This window comes from Pelodiscus sinensis, chromosome 3, assembly GCF_052426305.1.
Source record: "Pelodiscus sinensis isolate ZL-2025 chromosome 3, ASM5242630v1, whole genome shotgun sequence".
Lineage (NCBI taxonomy): Eukaryota > Metazoa > Chordata > Testudines > Trionychidae > Pelodiscus > Pelodiscus sinensis.
The window spans coordinates 125013645-125039993 of NC_143054.1; the positions used below are offsets into that span (position 1 = coordinate 125013645).

The 26349-nt window shown below is 43.5% G+C and overlaps 1 protein-coding gene across 3 annotated transcripts in view; it reads left to right on the plus strand.

The window, feature by feature from the left end:
• PGBD5 (piggyBac transposable element derived 5) overlaps positions 1-26349 on the plus strand; it is a 91952-nt gene that overhangs the window by 41523 nt on the left and 24080 nt on the right. For all 3 annotated transcript variants that reach the window (XM_075924718.2, XM_075924717.2, XM_075924719.2), the window contains exons 3-4: positions 7994-8128; positions 21018-21195. In XM_075924718.2, the coding sequence (XP_075780833.2) occupies positions 7994-8128; positions 21018-21195 (313 nt within the window). The remainder of the gene's footprint in view (positions 1-7993; positions 8129-21017; positions 21196-26349) is intronic.

Genomic DNA, 26349 nt, shown 5'->3' on the forward strand with positions numbered 1-26349 from the left:
GATGCTGAAGAGAAAAAGAAAGGCAGAAAAATAGGATACATAGATGGGACCATGGCATCTTTCTAATTAAATTAGAGTAGATGTGGCTCATCTCCAACAGTGATAACAAAGTGAGTCCCTGAATGGGCAATTTACCTATTGTAATGCGAGAAACCACTCCATGTGTGTGTTTAGACCTTGGTTCAGGGTGTCAAATTTGCATATGAATTCCAGTTTTGCGGTTTCTCTCTGCATTCTGTTTTTTCTGTCTGAGAATGGCAACTTGCAAGTCTGAAACTGTGTGCTCAGGGAAGTTAAAGTGCTCCCCCGTTGGCTTTTTGGATGTTGCCATTCTTAATGTCTGAATTGTGTATATTGCTTATTTTACATACAGTCCAATTTGTCCAATGTACTCAGCAGAGGGGCATAGTGTTGGGAAAGTAAGTAAGTGTTAATTATTTCCTCCCATAACACGAGAACTAGGGGGCTACCCAATGAAATTAATAGGTAGCAGGCTTAAAATAAACAAAAGGAAGTATTTCACCACTATTCAGTTAATCTGTGGAACTCCTTGCCAGAGGATGTTGTGAAGACTGGGACTTTAACAGGGTCCAAAGAAGAACTAGATAAATTCATAGAGGATATGTCCATCAATTACTATTAACCCTGATGAGCAGGAAAGGTGTTTTTCAGAAGCTGGGAATGATCGACAGAAGAGGTGGATCACTTGATGATTTACCTGTTCTGTTCATTCCTTCTGAAGCATTAACCACTGTCAGAAGACAGGACATTGGGCTAGATTGACCTTTGGTGTGATGCAGTATAACCATTCTTAAGACATTTGAAAAGAACAAATCTCATTAGTAAAGTAATGTGACACCCACATATACCCCACCCATACCCAGACAAGGTTTGAAAATTAATCAGTAGAATCACCTGTCAGTGCATTTGATTTTTATAACACAACCTTCAGATTTTTATAACACAACCTTCAGATGTATCAGGCTGAACATAAAACAGCACAACAGTGCAGCAAAAATAACTAGAGACGAGAGAGAGGTTTTAAGTCTGTTCCTAAAAATGGTAAGACAATCACAGGAATAAGAATCCTATTGGAGTACATTCCAGATCTGATCTGACTAGGGACTGAGTTCTCCAGGTCTCTGAAGTCAATAGGAATGGTTTACCCAATATCCTAAGGTCCGGGACTCTACCAGCTTGAAGTAAGAGGTAAAATCTCTAAACTGGTATTGTCCAGAGTGTAGATTAAGTATCAGATCCAGAACGTAAGGACCAAGTGAAAACATAAATACTAATCCTGTTGAACAGCTACAAGGGGATATGGCAAGAAAGTGCTCCTTCTGATGGGAAGTTAGATGTGTCCTGTTTGAGCTATGGTATTTGTGTTGTGAAACCCTCTTCTCCCTTTTTTTCCTGAACCAGTGGATTTTTGGAAAACCTTGGGGTTTCTATTGTAACTTGCTTTGGAGTGGTTTGAGGCAGCCTAGGTACTTGTGTGCCCACCAGTTTTCATTGGATGGCTCTTTTTTTTCTTAAATAGTTTTGGTGCCCAACTGCAACTTTTTTTATCCGTATGTGGATTTCGAGTACCACCAAACCTTGCATTCCCCAAATTGGGTTTCGGCAGGAGCCTAATTCTAGTCCTTCTCTTCCCGCAGCCTCCCAAACGGATGTGTGTTCTGACCTTTCAATTCCTGTCTGTTACCTTTTGATTAGACAGTTTGTGTAATCTATGCCAATGTTGTGGTGCTTGACACCTTCAGAGGCTAGTCCACATAGAGGTTTGAGTCTGGTAAAGCCTTAGAATTATGACTCCTGTATTCTTCAGCTCAGGCAGTAAAAGCTCATGCTTAGACATCCTGCCTTCAATGCCTGCTGATAACCTACCTGGGGCATCATATTACTTATATTACTGGGGCAGCTTACCAATTTTCAGAGACACAAACTCCTGCCTTCTATTCCAAAGTCCAGGTCTCACACTTTTTAAATAGATGCTAAAATTTTGCATGCTGTCTTGTGAGGTGCATATGCTACTGGAGACAACATGTTGGGGGAGGGGAAGGAATGGGCTTGTGAACTCTTTTGTACAAGGGGATGGAGAAGCTACACTAATATTCAAAGGTGAAGAACAAGCTAAACAGAGCAAGGTAATATGATAAGGGTAGACAATAGGTGCACTGCAGGGCAAATCCAGAATGACAGATGCCTTAGAACGTACTGTGACATCTTATTTGCATATTATCATCATTGTTGGGGTGGGGTACTATTTTTTTTTCTGTAGTTTAGAGTGTGACTCGGAGATCCAAGGGAATCAACAGGGACACGCTCCCCCTGCCACCCAGCTCTATTTCCCTGTAACATCAGAACTAGGTGTGGCGGTGACTGATCTAAACCAGTGTCCGGAGGCAGAGATGGACTGGATGAAGTCAAACAAGCTGAAGTTGAATCCAGATAAGAAGGCAGGTTCAGTTCCAAAACCCAACCTAAAGCCAGACTGAAATGGAGCTAAATAATCTGTTTCTTCCAAGAAAGCTTGGAGTTGCAATGCCACCACCCGCTTGAGTACCTTGCCCAAGAAGGGAATATTAGCAACTGGGTGATAGTTATTCAGATCATGTGGGTCAAGGGAAGGCTTCTTAAGTAGCAGTCTTATCACTGCCTCTTCCAAAGTGGCAGGAACCATACCAGATCTAAAAGATGTATTAATAATCCCCTGGACCCAGCCAGCCATTCTTTCCCGGCTAGATTGAATAAGCTATGAAGGGCAGGGGTCGAGTGAGCACATGGTCAATCACACTCCTCCAAGCACCTTGTCCACATCCTCAATCCGCAGTAGCTGAAACTGTTCCAAAGAAACAACTCAACACATTCTGTACCCCACTTACCTAGCAGCCAGAGTCCAAATCAGACCGAATGCGAGCGATCTTATCTGGAAAGTGCTTTGCAAACAGATCACAGTGGGGAGCCAAGAGCTCCTCCATTACATCACGATTGCCAGACTGTAACAAGCTCTGCACCACTTGAAACAGTTCCACTGGATGGCAATGTGTGGACGCGATATGGGTGGAAAAGTAGCTTTCCTTTGCTGTCAGCACTGCCACAGCATAAGCTCGCAATTCAGCTCTAACTTGCAATCGGACTCAGCTCTAGTTCTCCTCCAGTGGTGTCCCAGACCGTTTTGCTGCCATCCACTCCCCAGAAAACCAGGGAGCAAACGTGGCTTTGGTAAAAGCACCAAAGAAGGCACTTAGGAGCAATCCTGTCAACTGCCCAGGCTACCTCGATGTTCCATACCTCGACTAAGGCATCAACAGGACCATTTGCCATAACGGATGAACAATCCCTCAGTTTAGCATAGAAACGCACACAGAGGAAATAATACCCCTTCCTGCTCTGGGTTAGGAAGTTATTGAAAGACCAGAACCAGTTAACAGAGGCCCAGATCCTGTTGTAGCTCCATTTATTTCAATTACATAGATTTAAAGCAGCAGAGGATCTGGCTCACATTGTCTAGGTCAGAGGACAGGAGAATGCTCAGTGTCTCATCCTTCCCCTACAAACACATTAAAAAAATCACTGTCTTTACCTGGAAAAATCAGCGGGAGGAAGGTCTTGGGGATCAGGCTTCATCTGTTGTCACTTTGGATACAATTTACTTTAGTGAACATTGTGTCATGGTGGAACCTTGTAGGCAGAAGGATGTTCTCAGTGGTGTACTAAGAGAATCTATTAAAACAAATCCACGGGTACCTAGTTCTGCAGCATTTGTTAGGTCACATGACATGGTCATTCAGAACTTCCTGATGATGACAGTCAGCTCTCTGAAGCTTCTGCTCCCATCCGTGCATTTGCTTGTCTGGCCACTTTGTCTAAAAGGGTATCTGTGTCAGCTATTAGGATCTGACTAAATATTACACAGTGCGGTTTCCATCCTGTAGAGGAAGGAAATGTGTACGAATGGACACACACACACACACACACACACACACACACACACACACACACACACACACACACTCTCCCTCCCCCCCCCCCCCTGCCAATACTAAACAATAGCTAATTTAAGAGACTAGAAAAGGAGTAATAAATAACTGATCAACTCCTCTTTGTGTGGGGTTACTTTTTTGGAAGGCTTATGACTGAATATAGTCTTGAGCCAGGTGTTTAAGTGGGACAATCTTAGGCAAACCACAACTTCTCTGTACTTCAGTGTCCCCATTTTTGAATATATGTATAGCTATTTGTATCGAGTTGAGACTCAACTAATATTTGCAACGTGCATTGAGATCCCCAAGTGAAAAGTGTTAGGTATATACTTATTTGACTTGATCCTAAAGAGAGACAGTTGAGTTGTTTTGGGATAATGGGCACTGGGAATCTGCAGTTGCCAGCTCACATAAACAGCAAGGGGAATTTGCATGCCTCCTCATGTCTGCATCTATATTTTTGTAGGTAATCTGTATATTTTGCAAGAGTGCTTTCAGATGGAGCTGTGAATGTTTTATGAGCCCTTAAAAGCTGGAGTGTGTCTAAATGAAGGCATGCAGCAGCCTGGGAGCTGAGAGCGTGTATGCCTATTCAGAATTGAAGGAATGATGTCTTAACAACTTCAGTATTTGAGAGACAAGTAGCTACCTGTGAGGTGGCTTTAACCAGGGATGTGCCACACCTTCACCCATACACCATATTTAATTCAGCGTGGAATTGCAGTAAGGTCAAGGTTCCCTGTAAGTTCTATACTTGTGTGGGCACACAGCTCTTTTCTGAGCCATGCGCAGAGGTTCAGAGCTCCCTATGCAGGCAGGGAGCTCAGTTCTGCTGGGGAATGGGTGGGCCTGGCACTTACACTCTGACTGGAGGAGCAGCAGCTGCCTGCTGTTCTGGCTCCAGCCTCTACTCCGGTCTTCTCCCCCCCCCCCCCCCCCGGGGGTCTGTACTTGCTGGGGTGAGCAAGTTCTCCAATTAGGGAGGCAGGATGGGTGCTTAATTGCCTGCCACTGGCCACATGGGAAAAGCTGGGTAAATTACTGGTGCTGTCAGATCAGGTCAACTTCTCTACTTTGCTCCCAACTCCTCCCCTTCCCTGTCAACTACTAACAGGGCAGCAGCCTCTCCCCTAGCCTCCCCTTGGGGAATTGGCCCAGCAAGGATTCCCTGTTTTCTCCTGTGTTACACTCTCCTGCTGATCAGACAGTTCTGTTTACTTCTCTGATTTTGCCCCTGTTCTCTCCAATTTGTATCCTTCCCCCCCCCGCTCCATAGTAACAAGACCGCACCTCTCTCTTCCCCTCCCCAGTGCTTTCCTACTTTCACCCCATTTGCAATCAGGTCAGGCTCTCCTCCAATGAGAGCAAGACCAAACTTTTCTGTGTTGTCACTGAAAATGGGAACCATCCCTCCCCCAGTTTCAGCCATCTCTCTGATCACTCCCAGCCCCTCTTTAATTCTGTTTCCTGTAGCCAGGGAGGGAAGCTTTTCATGAAACAGGACAGCCAAACTTTACATGTGCAGAGGTTGCAAATGGGTCGGGGGAGGGGATGGTTTTCTGGTTGAATAAAGACATTGGTAAGGATTTTTTGGGGAAGGGAAAGAACCCCATGTTGTAAGGAGACATTGTGAGAGGTGAAATGCAAGACACAGAGTAAGATGATTGTGAATCTATGTGTTTCCTTGGGAAATGTGTTCTGTAGATGTTCTCTCAGGCAGTTAAGGGAGATGGACGGACTACTTTTAGTACCATAAGAGTTCCCTTGGAAAAGACCTGAGGAGAAGCAGGCTTCATGGGGGGTATGGGGGGGGGAGGCAGGACATTTGCATGATTACATTTAAAGCAAAGTTTACCCTAGGCGGTAATGGCTTAAAGTAGGAAAGTTAAAATAATCTTTTAACAGAATTTTTTGAGTGTTGTAGATATCTAAAACTCTGATCTTAATGGGTTTTTTTTAAACTCCTGTCTTAATACAATACAATATATCATGTATTAGTAAGGCCAGATCTTTGCTATCTAATGGCGTTCTGGGTCTTATGAGTCAGAAGTAGAAAATACTAAGTGTGATGCTGTTTTGTACAATGAAACCTTATTTTCAAGATCTTTGAAACATCCTTTCATCTGTTAGAAAGGATGATGATACATGTACTCCAGGGTCTCAGGGGTAGCCGTGTTAGTCTGTAACTAAATAAACACTGGTCCTGTTGCATCTTAGTCTAACAAATATATAAATAGCATCATGAGCTTTTGTGGGCACAACCCACTTCTTCAGCCAAGGGTAGTGTTAATTTTCTTTTTATTTAATTTCATATTAAATCATAAGCATTGTTCCTTGTTAATTATCCCTAGTTTTAATATATTTAAACCTATGGACTATTTAAAATATTTATATTTATGGTTTTTGTTTGTACTGTTTGTACTTTTTTTAAATCATTCGATTCCGCTAGATGAATCCACACGTTAAATTGAAGTTTATTTTGAAGTGTGTGTGTGTGTGTGCACACACGCGCGCACACTATAATGACCCACATAGGTTATAATTTGTTCCATTCATATGTTATTATCAGGAAAAAGGAGATGTGGAATGGTTAGAGTTTCTGATCTTCCACAGTTACTAAAGACCAGGATGTGTTCCAGGGGGGTTCTTAAGAAGGATTTCCTATTATTGGATTACTATGGTTACCGCTTACACATTGCTCTTTGTGTTGGTCCTCATACCAAACAGCTGCATATAACTATATTGAAAAAACCTGGGGCACAGGGTTTGCCCACACAGTGATGAGTGATAGGAACATTCTTCTGTAAGTGACTTTGAAAGCCCAAAGAACTCCTTTTGTAAAGAATTTCACCCACAAAATATATTAAAGAATATTAAGATGGCAGAGTCAAGCACTCGAGGTAGGAAGTGCTGGAATTAAGGTTGCCAGTGAACTGTTAAATCTTGCCTAGGCCCCCATATCCTGTTCCCTCTTTCTCTATCGGACAGTGGCTAGTGGTGATGGCTTCAGAGAACTGACCCATCTAGTTTCTGGTTCCGGTATGGAAATGTATTTAATAGAAGTAATTTGCAACCAGTGCAAATCTTTATAGATTTATAGTGTCCCACCTTCATGTCCTTGTTTCCACTCCTCATGGCTATTGTGCCTTCCTTTCTACAGCCTCCCCACCTCCTACCATGTGCAGAATGCTGTTGCTGTTATAAACCCACTTAATAAAGCACAAACTACATCATCTATCTTCTCCATCAGTTCTTCTGGCTCCCCATGCACTACTATATTGCGAGTGTAAAATTGCCCCATTTTTAAACACTCCATGGATTTGCTCTAGTCTGCATCATAGGACTGACCTCTTTACATTCCTGATCTCTCAACACATCTAGCTCCAGCCTCCTGTAACAGAATTGCATTGTAACTGTTGCAAGTGCCTTCTTCTCTACCTTACCTCGCATTGGGATCAGAATTCCTTCATCCCTTCCCTTCTCAATTGGCCTCAAAAGCATCTTTTATCTCCCTTGAGTACCTCTTAAATTTCTTTCACTGTTTTGTTTTGTTTTTTCTCCCCTCAACAACAATGTCATGTAAACCTGCAACACTGTAGGATGTAATTGGCACCAAAACCACTCTGCAAAATAAAGGAACATTTTATGAATAAGCACGTGTTTGCAGTTTTCATGGGATAGTTTTACATTATAAATCACCTGGAGAGGCATATAATGTTGTGACAAGGGCATGAATGCAATCTAATAACTTTGAGGGAAATTAGAATTAAGGTGGATAGATTGAGGAAGAGATTTATAAGCACCTCACTCTTCATATAGTTCTCAATGCACAAGAGAGCATTTTGGCTTGTGGTGGTGGGCCATGATGCTTCTATTAGAGGAGAGAACTGTGCAACTTTTGCACTCACCACCTCATAAAAGAAATGCTATCACAAACAGCGTGTTGCCTCACGAGACTTTACAGTACATTCCTTCTGAACAAAGTACTGCACTTCTTTTGATCATAGGTGCTACATGAACCCCTGATCGATGAGGACCCAGTTTTCATTGCCACGTGTACAGAGCGGGAGCTACGCAAAAGGAAAAAACGGAAATTCAGCCTGTGGGTTCGGCAGTGCTCCTCTACTGGTTTCATCTGTCAGGTAGGTTCTACATCAGTTGCTAGACTCTGAATGGAGACCAGAGAAGATGTGTGTGAACTAGGCCTCTGATCCCTGCAGATGGTACCTCCTGAATGGATTTGAGGCCTGTTTCTAATACCATCCAGGGAAGCTTGCACTACCATTACTCATGCTATTCCTGTTCTCTAAGCAGAGCGTTTCCATTTCTGGAGCTGTGCAGTTGGTTGCCCAGCCATACATTAATAAATAAAAATAAAAAAAGCACAACAATAGGGAATCTCTCCATCCCAAAGATATCTGAGGGTCTAGATCCTCTTTTTAATGGGATCATATGTTTTTTGCCAAGCATAACACTGCATATATCAGACTGTTTAAATTAGATCCATCTGTACAATAGAATTAGTCACAATATATCATCTTGATGGCTTGCATTTTGTGGCCAATATCTTAGGTTCTCCCCTTAGCCCTCCTAGAAATAAAATCTGATATTCTCTGAGGATAAGAGCGGGAGCGTAAGGAAAAGGTAAGGCTTCTGGGTGGGTCTGTTGTAAAGTATTTATAGCTAGATTTTTCAGAAGAGCCTAGGACCAGATTTACAAGTTCTCAACATCCGCAATTGGGGCCAGACATTCCAGGGAGCTTGCTTGAAACTATGGCCCCTTGTTTTGGTGTTGGGAAGGTAGGGGAGAAATGGCTCCAATTGTGAGGGCCAAGCACTTTTGAAAACTCTGGTCCATGTCCCCAATGGTGCAGGCTATTTGGATAACTCTCCAGGAAAGCATTTTATTTTGTTCGATTGTGTAACACCGTGTGACTCTCTGCCACAGCACCTCCTGTTGGTCACATGGGAATTAGCTCAGCTCACTGCTGGAGCACCCTCTCCCAGCTGGTTTCTCACTTGCTGCTACCAGTTTGTGTGTTAATGGCTCTGCCACTTTACCTTAGGACCCATGTTCCTCCCAGACCGCCCTTGCCTCAGGACACTGCTCTACCACCATGCCCCACACTCTGGGGTTCTCCCCCTCAGGGAACCCCCCAACCTTTTATACTCACCTTGCCTCAGTGACCAGTTGTCATCTAGCCCCTGGCTCAGGGGGCAAACTGCCATACGAAATGGTCACTCATCAGAGGCAAGGGGGTGGGACCTGCTGCCTTCACCTGCCATAGCTGCCTCCCTGTAGCCTTCATACCCTTCAGGCCTCTGTTGCTGGACTTCAGCCTGGAACTGCTCAAGCTGGGGCTCCCCTGGCTTTTCCCCAGCATTGCTCTGTCCATGATTCCTATGCTAGCAGGCAGCTAAAGTCCTTCTCCCTCCAGAGCTGGAGCCAGAGTGTCTTCAGCCTGGCCAGCCATCTCGTTTATACAGCCTTCCTGGGCTCTGATTGGCTGCCACAAGCTCTCTCTTGATTGGCTCCCAGCCACAGACCTCTTCTCAGGCTGTTTTAACCCTTTTTGCTCCCTGGATTGGGGTGGTTGCCCTGCTACAGACCGGTTAGGTGGACATAGAGGCCAGCATTTTCAGTGGTGCAGGAGGCTGACAAAGGAATGGGACGAAAACTAGAATATCATACCGCCACCTGCTAGCTTTGCCAGAAGCATCTTTCTGTGTCACAGGCCAGGTTTATATTATGTAGCAACCCTGGAAGTTTCCACTCATCCGCTTTTGGAAGGCCATGTGCTGTACAGCAGTAATGTCCTTAGTTTCCAAGAAGACTTTCCTTTTCCTACATACAGGCGATTGAAGGGTAATAGGGACAGAGATAGAAGAATAAAGTTCACAAATCTATTCAAAAAACCCTGATAAGGCTGCAGATGTGCCAGAGATTTCAGATATGCTGAGCTGTAATTAGATTTTATCCCCCGCTCTTTTCCATTAATGCACTCTCTTTAAAAGGACGAGTCAGTGGAAGCAGAAGACACTTGGCACCTCATAGGATCAGATCTGGATGCTTTCACAATTATGAAGTTGACACTCATGCCTGACTTGCATCCAAAGAACAACCAGAATCTTCTTAATGGCCTCTAGACCTTTTCCATTATGTGACTCACTCTTTCATCATCTTATTAAAATGGCTGAAGGAGAGCACTCTTAGAAGGGGGGGAAAGGGGGAGAATGGATAGTGAGAAGCATACATAGGTGTTGGAACTAGGGGGTGTAGGAGCACCCCCTACCTTGAAGTGGTTTCCATTATATACAGCACCTCCACGATACACACTGTTCCAGCACTTACTGAAGCATGAACATTCATTCCAAAATAGAAAACTTACATGACTTGGCCAATTACAGAACCAACTGCTAGGGTTACCAGATACTTTCACAAAAAATACCAAACATGGCAGGGGAAAAATTGGTTGAGCCCCCCAAAAAAACCCACCCTCACAAAAAGTCACTGCACCTTTAAATCCCCACACTTCCCGCTCCTCCCACCAGATGTGGCAGTGGAAGAATGTCCCAAGCGGCCTTCTGTCCAAAAAACCAGAAAATACTGGACACTTTTAAAAATGTCCGGTTTTTTCTTTTAACTGGACTGAAGCCACAAATACTGGACTGTCCGGACCAATACCGGACATCTGGCAACCCTACCAACTGCAGCCTTAAAGTACCATGTTCAGCACTGTTGCCTCCCTCTCCAACACAGTCATCAAGGCCTTGCAGAAGCCAGACACTTGTTTGGTGACTGCCTGCTGTTCTGTGAAGGAGTAAAACTGCAATTTTTGTAATGTGCCAAAAAAGTGACAATTTTGTTAATGTGGTTTTTAGCTAAGTTTCAGATAGAGATAATAGAACTATGCCCCCACCTCGCCCTATCACCACACCCAACTTGCAAGTCTGCAAACATAAACAAAAGCCTGTTGATACACAATGAGCAGGTGACCAAGCTTCCTTCTATATGTTCAAAAAAGAAGCTCCCCATATTCCAGGAAACACAGCATAAAATCCTGTAACAGGGGGGTCCTATTCAACCCTCACACGTTCATGGAGAGTGATTTCAGGGGGAACAATGGCCACTTACCTGTGGGCAGAACTTGGCACTACACATGTTGTGTATAGGAAATTTTAAGTAACTGAATTAAAAACAACTTGGGGGGTGGGGGGTGGGGCGGGGGGAGAGGCGGCGATAGATGAGAACCAAGTTACAAACAGGTTCAGCTTGCTCTTATTGTTATGTGAAGTTATTCATTGAATCACTTCTGTGAACAGTACTTGGCACGTAACTCACTGGCGTTTGTTAGTAGCTTTCAGTACATGAAATTTTAGGCTTTTTTTCAATGATCGTGTAATATTGGATGAGCAGAACTCAATCAGATTTTGTTGTAAACAAAAAATACGCATGTTTACATGTTCAACATTCATTATCTATAATATTCTACAACATGTGATCATTGACTGTCAACAAACTAATTTGTGACCAACTTAATGGAACATAAAAGGCCTTAAACCCACACAAAGTACATTAATTTATATGTTACAGCATTGGCCCAGCTTGATTTTTTTCTATGCTGTGAAGAACTCAAATTGCCAACTCTGGAATCAGGTCCTTTGGGATGAATTTTCCACTTTGTATCACGTCTCTGCCTCAAGTTCCTAAGCAAAGCACCACCTCTCAGTTATTAATGTCTTCCTAATATAGCTCAGCCATTCAACTAAAACAAGTAGGATTATGAGCTAAGCATAGGCAATCTACCTGTACAGTTGCTCAGCACTCAAGCTTTTTGGAGGCTTAACATTTCTCTTATTTTCTTCCATTTGCCGATCTCCATTTTTCATTCCATGTGTGTTATGAATATTATATACCAAGTGCTAAAAGCAATGTTTAGTTCTCTTGTATCTTATTCCATTAGAATTGCTGTACTAGAAAAAGGACTACTCCTTTGCTTTTATACCTGCAGTGGCCATAAGGATTGTAACCACTGCACAGACTCCTAATTATCCTTTTAACGTTTGCCTATCATTAGTATCATACATTTAGCTAATTTAGGTGAGTGAGGCAGAACTGTTCTCTTCTTTGCGAAATTAATTAATTAGATTGCCAAATGAAAAAGGGAATTTGGGTCTTTTGGTTCAAGTCTGTGAGTGGGAGGCAGGAGCTCTGGGTTTAGGCTTGACTATACTGTGTCACTTTAGGCATCTCACTTCAGTTTTTCCATCTGTTAAAACCAGGATGCAATATTTGAGGCCATCTAGGATATCATGGCTACCACTGCATTGCATTCCTGTCAACTTCTTCATAACTGTAGTCCTACAGTGCAGGTCCTTTTGCACCATCAGCTACAATGCATGGAGAATCTCTATGGCTGTGGCAAAACTCATAGTGTAGACAGAAGAGCCTATGCAAATGAAGTGTGGATTAGCATTTTCTCACGCTTCATTTGCATACTCTCTTCCAATCTGTTTTTGCACAAAAACAAGCTGTGTGGACGTTGCCTTTTTGCATAAACCCTTTTTGTGCAAGATTCTTCTACCCCCTTCTTTTGAGGCATACCAATCTTGCACAAAGAGGGGTTTTTGTGCAAAAAGGAAACGTCCGCACTGCTTGTTTTTGCACAAAAACAGATCGGAAGAGATTATGCAAATGAAGCATGAGAATGCTAATTTGCATTTCATTTGCATTGCCTCGTCCAGAAAACTCGTAGTGTAGACATAGCCTATCAGCTTTACATGGCTGTTGTCACAGAGATAAGGAGTTTGATTGGTACATGCACACACTAGTTAGTTTCCTACATTGCTGAGTTTCCCTCATAGCTGAGGATTAGTGAATGTTTGCAAAGTGTCGTGGGAGCACAGGTGGAAAGCACTCCAAGTGTGAATTGTTAGCAGCACTATTACAGGCATTGCAGACTGGATTTGCCTCCCCTGGAGAATGCCAGATTTGCGGAAGTAACACTGCCAGATTTGCAGAAGTAACACTGAGGCTGGGTTTTGAACTTAGGTATGCTGTCTGTTTTTCATGCTGAGCCAGCAGGCTCTCTTTCCAACATAGTTCCCAATATATTTATTGCTGTTGAGATGCTTTGCAAGTCATGGCTTTAATTCTTTAAGTACAGTTTTCTGGCTATAGTCCTGTGGAATGGTCTTCTTTCTTAAAATGTCAGCGAATCCCATTTAAATCAAAACCCTAGACATGCCTTTTGATTTCACTCCTCTTTGATTCCTCCCTCACCGACACTCTGAGATGCTTTACTTAACAGACCTGTGTAAATGTAAATGATTAATAGGTCATTTAATAGTGCTAACTACACTCCCATCTGCTCACTGTGTACTGTCGGAACTACCAAACAGAGCTGTAACTAGGCATTTTGTGCCTTGGGCAAGCAAGCATATATGTACCCCCTACTTTTTTTTATTATGCTTTAGGACATTAGAGTTCTGATCATGCATTTATTTTGGTGTATCAGTACAGTATGTAGACAATAAAAGCTATTGTCTGATATGCAACACATTAATTTTTATAGTCCTTCATTTTCCCTATAATATCCTCCTCACACCTATGTATGGAGCCAGAATGACCAGTGTAAGTGGTGATTGCAAAATCAGGTTACGCTGTGCTTTAGGGTGAGAATGTGAATGCCGTGGCTATTGGTGAGAGATCCATCTAGCCACAAGCTGATAGACCTAGTCTCTTAGAGAAAGGTGTCAGGAACAGACTGGCTAGGTCCCAGCCCAGAATCCTACAAGCACAGGAGACCTGCTTCTTTGCCACTGTGTGTCTCACCTGCAGGCCCTCCAACCAGATCTGCCCTCATAAAGTTTTCCCTATTGGTCTGCTCACCTGTATAGGCCAGGATTTTTATTTTGGGGGCACAACTGAAAATTGGCTCCAGCCAAAAATGAGGGGCCTTTCTAGAAGAGAAGCCAAGGTGTATTCAGCATCCTGGGCCAGTCTGCCCTGACCATGCCAGTTTCCTGATGTCTGAGTGCACTTTGCTGGCCAGATAATGGAGCATTAGAACAATGGGCCAGAGGGAGGTGCCTTATTCTGCCCTCTGTAATAATGATTGACTTTGGCTGGGGCAGCAACAAGCAAGGGCAGGTCATAGGGACAGGAAAACACAGCTAGAGCAGGGGGTGTTTCACCCCTACTAAGTGCTGACTAACACAGATTTTACTTTCATTTGGTTTGCTCTCTACTATTGCTTCCTCCTAGCTGGAAATCACAAGCAACCCAGAGCTTCTTCATTTTTCTTCTCTGAACACTGCCCCCTAAGCACGGAAGTCCTTCTGCCTTCCCTGCCTCACCATTTGGTAAATAGGGCAGGTGGCTCATCCCAGCAGGGTAATCATTAATCCCATTGTACCTCCCCCCCTCCCCCCCACACACTGGTGCTTTGTGTTCTCCCACCATATGGCAACACCTCACCCCTGGTCTGAACCTCATCTCTAATCCCTGCCCCCCCCCAAAAAATTCTCTGCACCTCTGCCTCCAACTGTTGGGATCCCTTCTCCTATTTGCCCCCTTTTCAATTCCTAGCAAAGGCAGCAGCTTCAGTAGAAGTTGAGCAGTGAGTATGCTCAGCAGGAGCCAAACTGGCCCTCAGCACCCTGCCTGTTACCCCAGCAGGATCTTAGTGCCAAGGAACCTGCTCTAGCTGGGGTCACTTGCCCTATGGTTCTGTGGGGAGCATGGGCCCTGAGCATCCTGGGTTCTAGTCAGAGGTCGGTGGGTCCAGTCCTGCAGGGGACCTCATGGCCCTGCTGCCAAAGGATTCAAAGCAGAACTGTGGAAGCTTTTTGTTTTGGTAGAACGCTTCCAGCTCCATCGTTCCTTTTGTTAGGTGGCTCACAGGGGATGACCAAATATACATGCCAGCTGAACTAGGCCAGTAACTACTTGGGAAGGGAAAGTTAATAAGTATCAGTTAGCTCTCCTATCACTTTTTCAATAGCATTCTAAGTGTTTTACCAGTCCTCAGCACAAGTGCTAGAGAGCATTTATTGGCCTATTGTGCTCATGGCTATTCCACGTTCCTAACATTGGAGTGTTGGCCGATTCTCTCTCGTGGTCTTCCTTTCCCCACTAGCCTTTTAACAATCTGCATTATTCATTTGGCTGAGAAGATCTGCTTGAGAATTTGAGGCTTGGTCCAAATCAGGGGTGTCCAGACTTTTTTCAAAGAGGGCCAGATTTGATGAAGTGAACATGCGTGAGGGCCGACCATTTTGCCTGACATTCTTTGAACCATTAAAATGAAATGCAAATTAACTATTTTATGCAAAGTTTATTGCAAACGGCAAACGACATAACACCAACTATACATGTTGTGTCCAAATATATTTATAACTGATTTAGACCAACTGACATTAACTGAGATTTTACAATGTATTCATCTCAATTGAAAAAAAAACTTGCCTACACTAATGTGAAGGGTGAAACTGAGATCTGGACTGCAGCACATAGGCTAGGTCTGGTTCAAAGGCAGTGGTTTTGATGCGCAAAATGTCACGCAGGTGAGAGTCACTTAGTCTTGTCCTCACGTGGTTCTTGTTAAAGTTCATAGCAGAGAATGTCTTCTCACACATATATGTTGAGCCAAACAAGCTCAGCATTTTCTTAGCCAATGTTCGAATCTCTTGAAACCGGCTCTTATCCAGTTGGCGGTAAAAGTTCACAAGAGAGAGCTGTTGGTGACGACTGCGTAACTCGCTGTCACAATGCAGCTCAATGAGCTCGAGCTGCAGCTGATCTGGAGCATCCTCGGGGTCAACAGAGAATGGAGAGGAGAAAAGGCTGATCTCCTTTTCAATAGCTGCAAAGTCCTGAAAGCGCCGTTTAAACTCCCCAGCCAGAGATGCAATGTCTGCTGCTTACCTGCTCGTTTGCGCACTGATATTGTCCTGTGGAAAACTGTTCATTATTTCCTGCAACGCTGAAAAATGTATGTGTTTGTGACAACTGCCTTATGAAAAGTTGCAGCTTTGTCCCAAAGGCTTTGAGGTGTGAATAAAGCTGGTTCACCGCTGCATCTTTCCCCTGAAGACTCGTGTTCAGTACATTCAGATGCTTTGTTATGTCAACTAGAAACCCCAAATCAGCCAGCCAAATAGGATCAGATAGTTCTCGCATTGGTTGTCCCTTTGTTTCCAAGAATTCTCCGATTTCCTTTCTGAGAGAGTAGAAACGCTGCAGTGCAGACCCCCGACTGAGCCATCTTACATCGTTGTGATATAAAACATCTTCGTATTCAGCCTGGATGTCCAGTAGAAACTGTTTAAACTGGCGGTGGCACAGGGCTTTAGAGCGAATAAAATTAATAGTCTTTAGCACCGGTTTCATAACATGATCATATTTGAGATGTTTAGCACAGAACTTGTTGATGAATGATACAATGGAGTTTAATAGCTTTGCCTCCTTCTTCGATGACCTTGTTACAGATTAGGGTTGATAATCCACTTCGTTCACCAGCCATGGCAGGTGCCCCATCAGTAATAATCCCAGTAACTTTGTTCCAAGGCAGTTTCATGTCATCTATGGCGGAACTAACAGAAACAAATAAATCTTTTCCTCTTGTTTGGTCCGTAAGGCTCTGGAGGTCAAGTAGCTCTTCAGTCACATTCCTTTCATCGTCCACCCCTCTCATAAAAATCAGCAACTGAGCTGTGTCAGATAGGTCTGTGCTTTCATCACAGGCTATTGAAAAGAAGTCAAAATCCACTCCTTTGGATGTCAACTGTCTCTTAATATCTGATGAAATCTCTTCAATTCTCCGTGCTACAGTGTTACGAGCCAGGCAAATGTTGGCAAACTCTTGCTTCTTCTCGGGACAGATATTCTCAACCATTTTCATAACGCATTCTTTGATAAAGTCACCCTCAGCAAAAGATTTGCAATTTTTAGCAATTAACGTTGCCACCTCATAGCTCGCCCTTGTGGCATTTTCATTTGACTCACGGGCTCTTATGAAAAATTTCTGTTGTGACATTAAAACAGCTTCAAGTTGCTTCAACTTTTCACTGCGGTCGTGCCCTTTAAGCTTGTCGTATGTGCTATGTCTCGACTGGTAGTGTCTCTTGACATTAAATTCCTTATAAACAGCCACAGTCTCTTGGCATATCAGACAAACACAGTGATTCTCTATTTCAGTGAAGAAATATTCCACTTTCCACCTGTCCTGGAAGCGGCGGCCCTCACTGTCAACTTTCCTTCTCTTATTTACAGTCGCCATTTTTTTTAAATTGACCAGAAGGGGAAGGGATCATGTGAGCGCAGTGCCAGAGGTTTAATACACTGCCCAAGTAATACACTGCACTAATACACTGCCCAACAAGAATTCTCTTGCCTTTGTGGCTGTTTGTGGCAAAGTCTCTAATGATGAGCTCCACATGCCTGAGCCCGTTTGTGGCGAAGTCTCTAATGTTCGCAGCTCCACGTGCCTGAGCCCGCCAGGAAGCTGACAGTGCGCAGGGCCAATCACAGATACTGAGATTGAGCAGCTGCGGAGTCCGTCCCTGCACTCTCAGCCCAAAGGTAGAGGGCTTGCAGGGTCAGAGGCGGGCGGAGAGCGCAGGGCACGCTGGCCTCACGGCGGCCCGGGGGCAGGGCGAACCCGTAGCCAAGTGGGGGAGCGGGGCTGCGGACGTGCCCTACATGGAGGACTTTAGGACCGCAGCGGCCGCCATGGACGGCGGCGGCGCGGCCGGAAGTGGCGCCAGTTCAGAGGAGCGCCGGGGAGCCAGGAGAGGGGGAGGAAGCGGGGGCTGTCCCCGCACTCTCAGCCCCAAAGCAGAGTGCAGGGGCAGGGTTTGGGACCGCGGCGGCGGTGGCCTGAAGCGGCGCGCTGTGCGCGCCAGTTAAAAAAAAGCACCGGGGAGCTGGGAGAAGCGGGGGGCCATATTAAATCCGACCGCGGGCCGCATTTGGCCCGCGGGCCGGACTTTGGACATGCCTGGTCTACATGGAAAAAGTTGTTGATTCAGCTACGTCATGCAGGGGTGTGACAAACCCAGAGAAGAATTCTTCCCTGAACCTAGCTACTGCCTCTCAGGGAGGTGGATTACCTAGCCAAAATAACCCCTTCCCATCAGGGTAGGCAGTAGGCCACTGTAGCACTTCAGTATAGGCAGTGGCAGCAGTCGCATTCCAAATATAGACAAGCCCCTGGTGACAGGCAGGTGAGTGAATTCCTATGCTGTCTTTTCCAATTACTTCAACATGCAAACCCAGCATGTCCAGAATGTGACTGGGCTTTTTTGGAAGGGGTGGAGTTGGTTTTTGTACCAGATCAGCATATTGCTCTGGCATCCTAGGGCTATGTTATTCCACAATACACTGACTAATAGTCTATTCTGCATTCAAGTTTTATGGGATTTAAATCTGTTCCCTGAGTTTGCCATGCGCAATCTCCCCCTTCCACCCACCCTCAGACTTCAATGGTTTCCCATTTCATTTCATTCACTGACAGACCGTTCACTTGCAAAACAGTATTTCACTTTCATTAATGGCCACCTGAAACGTCACTCATTTCCCATCTATGAAATCATTTAGTCCCTTGTGTTGGTTCTGAATTTGAGCTCCGATTTAAGTGCTTATTGTGGAAGAAATGAGTCAGTCAAAGATTAAAAGAGGAGGAAAAAGAATTGTTTGACTCCAGACTAGAGGTACTGAAACTCAGATGAGCTGCTTTTCTGCATTGTAATTGTAGTTATTTGTATTACAGGGCTTTCATGTGATAGAATAAGAGCTTGTCCTATCACACCATCCCTGATAGGTGTCTGTCTAACCTGCTTTTAAATATCTCCAGAGATGGAGATTCCACAACCTCCCTAGGCAATTTATTCCAGTGTTTAACCACTGTGAGAGGTGGGAAGTTTTTCCTAATGTCCAGCCTAAACCTCCCTTACTGCAATTTAAACCCAATGCTTCTTGTCCTATCATCAGAGGCCAAGAAGAACACATTTTCTTCCTCCTCCTTGTGACACCTTTTAGATACTTGAAAACCGCTATCATGTCTCCTCTCATTCTTCTCCTTTCTAAACTAAACAAGCCCAATTCCTTCAGTCTTCCCTCATAGGTCATGTTCTCTAGACCTTTAATCATTCTTGTTGCTCTTCTCTGGACCCTCTCCAATTTCTCCACATCTTTCCTGAAATGTGGTGCCCAGAACTGGACACAATACTCCAATTGAGGCCTAATCAGTGCAGATTAGAGCGACTTCTCGTGCCTTGCTCACAAACCCTACGTAGATCTTCAACTCTGGAAGCCACTCCTTTTGGATCATCAGAACCTAAAGGTCTGGAGGCTTACCCAGGTTGTATATATATTTTGGCTTTGGGGAAAGTAAGTGGATCCAACAACAGGGTGGGCAGATGAGCCGGGGGACAGGATTGCTAAATTATTTGTCTTGGACTTGGACATGTTTGGTTTGAGTGAGCAACCAGAGCCAAGGGCAGCTTCTTTCAGGTAATATGAATAAAAAAATGGAAATCCACCCTTTTCATTTTAGAAATAGAGCACTTTCCCCTAGTGCCCAACTAATATGCCCTATAACCCATTCCCAGAGTGAAGCATTTAGTCAGGCCTTTTAGCCATTTCAGTCCTCCACCTCTCAACAAGCAGGCCAGTTGTCCATTCACAATTGGACTGAGGCCATCAGCATCTCATTTTACCAGGGACACACACATTCCTGCCATGGTGTAGTCACTTAACTGGGCTTGTGTGGATGGTGAGCGAGTATTATGAAGGACAGAAGGAACATTGACTGGAGAATGGCAGCTCTTTGCTTTAAGATGCTATGACAATAATACAACAGCTGTAAGGTTTGCAGTCAACTAGAAAGGAGCTAGACGCTTCAGATTGTTAAAGTCTGCGTAATGCACCTCTCTCCCTAGTTCAGTCCTGTTTCAATGGATGGCTTCTAAAGTACAAAATGCTGAGAATTAGAGCTATCCCTGAAGATCCTAGTTAGAATGGAGGGTTGGTACGTAAGGGCACCCCCGCTGGCTTGTACTGGAGTAAGTGTCATGCTGGCATCAGTGTGGACATGTCATCTTTTAGTGGCTGCTGCCAGAGAATATAAAACTGAACTCTATTACAGTAAAGCTAGTGGACAGGTTCCTTCTGGTCATCTGAGGGGACCTACATTTTTGGAGAAGGTCCTAATTTCTCCCTTTTCTGCCGACAATGAAGCCTACATGGGGTCAATACAATGTGTCTAGACTGGCCAGTTTTTCCGGAAAATCAGCCGCTTTTCCAGAAAAACTTGCCAGCTGTCTATACTGGCCACTTGAATTTCTGCAAAAGCACTGACTTCTTACTGTAAGAAATCAGTGCTTCTTGCGGAAATACTATGCTGCTCCCTTTCGGGCAAAAGTCCCCTTTGCGCAAAGCTTTTGTGCAAAAGGGCCAGTGTAGATAGCTCAGACTTGTTTTCTGCAAAAAAGCCCCGATCGTGAAAATGGCGATCGGGGCTTTTTTGCGGAAAAGCGTGTCTAGATTGGCACGGACACTTTTCTGCAAAAAGTGCTTTTGCGGAAAAGCGTCCGTGCCAATCTAGACGCTCTTTTCCGAAAATGCTTTTAATGGAAAACTTTTCCGTTAAAAGCATTTGCGGAAAATCATGCCAGTCTTAGATGTAGCCTATGCAATTTTCGTTAGCAATGATGGTTTACTGCCAGACAGATGCTTTTCCAGCTACCCAATAGCAACAGTGGCCTCAAGCAGTCCTTAATCTTAGGCATGGTTCTGTATTTCCCAATAATTGCCCCAACAGAAAATTCCAAAGATGCCCCATTTAAAGGCAATGGTCATGATAAGGGTGTATTAGGAGTTACCCATTTAAAATGTATCTATTGCCTTAATTTTTCAGCTCCTCTCCAGTGAAAGCCAAACAAGGGGTTTGGGCAACTTCAGTGCTCCTGCCTGACCCTTTCTAACCACCTTGACTTGTCTTCTTGTTTCTACTTGCTCCGTTTAAGATTTATGTCCATCTAAAAGAAGGAGGTGCTGACGGACTGGAAGCTTTGAAGAACAAGCCCCAGCTCCACAGTATGGTGGCTAAGAGCCTCTGTCAGAATGCGTCTGGAAAAAACTACATCATCTTCACTGGCCCTAGCATTACCAGCCTGAACCTTTTTGAAGAATTTGAGAAGCAAGGTTTGTGACAACTGATCCACTGACTGCTAATGCAGAAAGGCTTATGAATATCATGCTGCCAGAAGCATTTTGTCTCCTTGCATAGCCATGAACAGCCAAGCTAGAGACACCCTAAGGGTAATTTAGTCTAGTCATTATAAAGGGACCTGCAGAGTCTTCATCATATAGAAAGAAAGCTACTTGAAGGGGAGGAGGGATAGGGAGCTCTGGCTTTTTCCCCCCCACTTTTACCCTAGGAATTTAGACTGGTTATCCCTGTCCCCTTCCCTAGAAGACTTATTGGGGGGGGGGGGGGTCTTTATATGTTTGGGAGTTTTCTTGGAAAAAGGGTAGGTGGGGTAAGGGAATGTGCTGAATCTTTAAGGCAAGGTCTACCTTAAACTTTTGCCAATATAATGTCAATTGGGAAGTAATTTTTTTAAAACATTTAAATGCAAATGCCTTATCATAGACAAAGTTGTTAGCAAGCATTCTTTTGCCCATTGAAGCCACATCTACACTGGTGGGTTTGCTTAGCTAGCTATACAGGCATAGGTATGGACTAATGTTAGACCCAAGTGCCTGTTAATCCTTGGTGTTAAATCAGTGTTTTACAAGTGGTCTTAATTTCAGATATGCTGAGCATTCACACTTCCTGTTGACTACAGTTGTAGTTGTAGAAAGAGTTTACTGAATATCCCCTCACCCCCTTTGAGCTGGCCACCTTAAATTATTTTACAGTGATAGAACTTTTTCACAAGTTCCCTAGTTAGGGTCTTCCATTGTAAACAAGATTTAAATTTCTAGCATCAAGAAAAAATTCTTCTGTAGATGAACACTTCCTTCCTTTCTCATATACAAATAAAAAGAGGCCAAAAGCTTTTTCTTTTCTTTTCTTTCCCCCCCCCCCCCCTCTACTGTTCACCTTTGGGAGCCAAGTTGTATTTTCAGCATGGCTTCTGCTCACAAAAACCTACATCCATGTGGGGCATTCAAGACTGGAGTTTGACCCAAAATGCAGAGATTGGAACTGTGCCATTACTTTGATTAATACTTAAAAGAAAAATGCCAGTGATTAGTTACAATACCTCAGCTAGCTAATGCCTTCAATTTTCCACTAGCTTAGTATGTGCACACAGGTCTGCTCTTATGGAGCACAATGCGGGATAGAGTTGTAAATTATTGTATATCCATTGTAAAATCTGCAGAGCACTTTTTAAAATGCTTCCCTGCTTATATAGAAGTAATCATGGGTTCTCCAAACAGAATGGCCACATGGTCAAGACTATTTATATTACAATAGAGTTTAATGACTGGAGAATATTCCTTCTGAATTTTTTTCGTAAGTGTTATAATGGTGCTATGGGCAGCCAGCCATTTCTAGCATTATATTTCTAGCCATTCTGTCAAATGTGTAGTTATTATGCATAAGAGAATCCAAATATTCCAGGGAGTATCTAATTAAGAAATAAAAGGTTGCTAGTTCTTCAGACCTAAAACAATGACTTTTGGAAAATGACTCTTATGATCACTGATGTGTGAAAGAGTAAGAATAGAGTAATGTTCTCCTTTTGGTCCCTAGAATCACAGTAGAACAGAATCATGGCTACTGTGGAATTTATCACACGAAACTCAGATTATTTATAGTAGTCCGCTATTCACAGGCATTGCATTGAAGAGAACTCAAATGACCAACTGCTAACAGGTAGCTGACACACTAAATGCCTTCTAGAGCGTCAAAGTTAGGTTTATCTGATCAAAAATGAAAACCTTCTATATCATTTTCAGTTCCTAGTTCATGGTTTATGTGGCTTCATGTGACTCTATGATCCATGACCACTGTTTCCAAAATTAAATTCCCAATTTGACACCCACTATCGCTTCTGCTGGTGAATGAAATGCAAAGGAGATTCAGAACAGACTTACTAGCTTTTCCGTCTTCTTGGTAAGTAGCTTTCGTACACCTTACAAAGCAGGTTGTAGTGGGAACATGTAACACACAGTTTGGGTTAAACAGGGGCAGAGGGTAGTTTTGGCTTTTACTCTGAGGATGATAACGGCGAGCTTTCTGGCGTGGAAGGGCATATTGAATTCTCAGGGAAATCAGACCTCTGATATGTTCCAACAGTGGTGAAGCCAAGCAAGAGCTTTGAAGGAGATTGTGAATCCTGACACTACCCACAGTGCCATGGGTACTGTAATCAGCACATGCTTGATCACATGGTATTAGCTGTGGAATTTGGAGCAGAGCAAAGATTTGCCAGTGGAAAGCCCAGTGTGCCCCTCTAGAAAATGATTCTCCTGTTGTATCCTAATTCCATGCATTTAGAGCAAACAGTGGCATCAGGTTGATCAATGCTTTAACAGTAGTAATGCTTAGTTGGGGAATTAAAGACACTCAGGGCTAAAATACAACTAAGAATGACTCATGAGGAGCCTGCTTCATTAAAGAGCATAAGCAACTATACAAAATTAAGACACATTCTTAACATATTGGATTAACTTTTATTGTTCTAGAGAAGATATAGTTCCTGGGCTAGTGCTGAAGGAATAGTGGAGAGAAAAAAAAATCCACAGAAATTTGAGTCAGAGGAATTTCTGTTCATCCATTTTTTGCAATGCTTTTATAGGTGTTTTCTGTCAATCATTAACATGGGCAGTGGGGAAAGATTTGAACCAAGACCTTTAATAATAAAATAATAATAATAATAATAATAAATAGCTATTAAGTGCCCTAGTGGATAGGTGCCTGAACTGACACCTTGAAAGGGCCTGCATTTTCTGAAAGTGCTGGTCACCTGTCCTCTGAAAATCAGGCCCTTAAGATTCCTTTCTGGTGGAGTCCAAAAGCAGACAGACCGAGAGATCACTCTCTGCTATGGAAAACTTTGAAGACTTTTGTGGAGCCTTCACTACAAAATTATCTTCCTTCGCTTCGTAACTACAATATTGCTGTTTTGAAAATATAGATAGTAATAGCCTTAATTGTACCACCACAAAGTGTATTTCTGGGAATATAAAAAGAGGCCTGCCACACTCCATTCCCAAGAACTCATTAGGTCTGGACCATGGGATTCTTCTGAAAAACAACATCCTCTCTGATTATTTCAGGGATCAGGGGGATGATATCCTTCATAGTCATAAAGCTAGTTCTATTTAAGTTTTTCGTGTCCAAGTAGAACTGGAACCAGGCACTGAAATGCCAGCAGAAATGCTGATCTACAAGGAGTTTCCGACATGACTGGAAGTAGAGATGCTAAAAACGTGGTGATTTTGCCTGTCCTTGTGAGATTAAAACTCATTCATGAAGTTTAGGGATCTCTGTGAATTGAGCCACTGAACTACTTGAGATTTTCCACCTATCCCTTGTGCCATGCTTCACCTATCTCTAATGGGCTCCTATGCACAGGCTTTGTGGGTTTCATTTTTATTTCGAAAAAGAAATGACAGTTGGAATGGATCCTTTATGAATAAAGTCCTCTTACATTTCCCTCGACAGCAAGAATGTAACCAGCAACTTATGAGAATGGGCCTGGGGGTTATTCAATTAACCTTCTTTTAAATTTTGTGAAACTTATTTTGGGGTGGGGGGCTGTAATAAGATGTTAAGCATTTAATTAAATTTGGACTATGCCATTGTGGCAGGTAGGCTTAATTTTTATTGCTGCTATTACCATAGCAACTGATTGTTTTAATTACAGCTTTTTTTAAAAACCCACAAATTACATATGCCATCTTCTGCAAGCGGTGGTATTAAATCAGCAGCTTCCATAATTGACGCTAATTTCTTTGAATGCTTCGTTATTTTTTCCTGAGAGATAGGCAAGGTAGTTCTCTATCTTGGGAAAAGACCAAAACATCTACTTGTCTTTTGCAACATGAAGAAAAGGATGTATTTACCTCAGCAGTCCTAAACACAGAACTTTCAGTGAGTCAGAGTGTTCGCAGCTAAAGGCAATTCTTCTCTAGTTTAAGGTATTGTGCTTTTGGAGCAGAATTCTAATCGAGCTGCTGCCGTGATGTTTTCAGTGACACATAGTAACAGATAAAATCCCAGGTGATCACAGACCCGTTAAAAGGAAGTTTCAGAGACAGTGGTAGCAAGAAGCATTTTAGGACACGTGTATCCTATGCATATTTGTCTACCTCACTGCAGAGAGAGGTCTCTTCATGGATATGGCTAGAAGAGATTTGAGTGGCATTCTAGTGGTTAAGAAACCAGAACTGGCAGACCATATATGATGCATTAGACAGCTCCTTCCCTAAAATCAGAGTCAAGTTGACGTGTTGGTTTTCCATTTTGACATTTAAAATGCTCATGTTTTCTAAGTGAAGAGCCACTGCTCCATTCTTACTGTTGGGGCAACCAGAGCAATTATATTTTTATGTCAAATACTAGAAGATTTACCTGGCATTGCACAGGCCCTTATCTCTAAGGTTTTTTTTCCTTTATTTAAATCATTCTGGGGTGGAGCTGGGGATGGGGGATTCAGTCTGCAGGCTGCTCTGGGAGAGAGGACAACCCCAGCCCTCTCCAACTGCAGCAGCTTGGGGCCAGGTGAGACGCACCTGTCTGTGGCTGCTACAGCAGCAGCAGGGCACAGCTGGGAGAGGGGTGTATGTTCCTCACCTGGGGGACAGATACACAAACACTCCAAAATAGTTGTTCCTTTCTCCACCCCTACTCCCTGCCCCTCAATGGGATAGGAACTGGGACAGCTACAATCTCTAGCCCCTTGCTGTCTCCCCGGTGTTCAGTCTGCAATATAACACCCTCCTACCAAACCTCTCCCTTTCCATTTTATGAGGAAACAATTTAATTCCCTGCTCATCCCATTATCCTAGCACAACCAAATCCTGACCTTGCTTTAAGGGCAGGTCTATCCTACGGGGGAAGGTCAGCTTAAGGTAAGCAATTCCAGCCACATAAATAACATAGCTGGAGTCAATGTACCTTAAGCCAAATTTGGCACCATTCCCAGAGTGGGAAGTTTGACAGGAGAAACATTCCCGTCAGCTTCCCTTACGTCTCGTGATAGCGGCATCCTTAGCATTTGATTTAGCGGGTTTTTACTAGACCCACTAAATGAAATGCCAGAAGATTGAACGCTGCAGTGTCAATCTTCCTGAAAGTCTAGATGTAGCCTAAGTTAGGATAAGAGGAAGCTGCACACT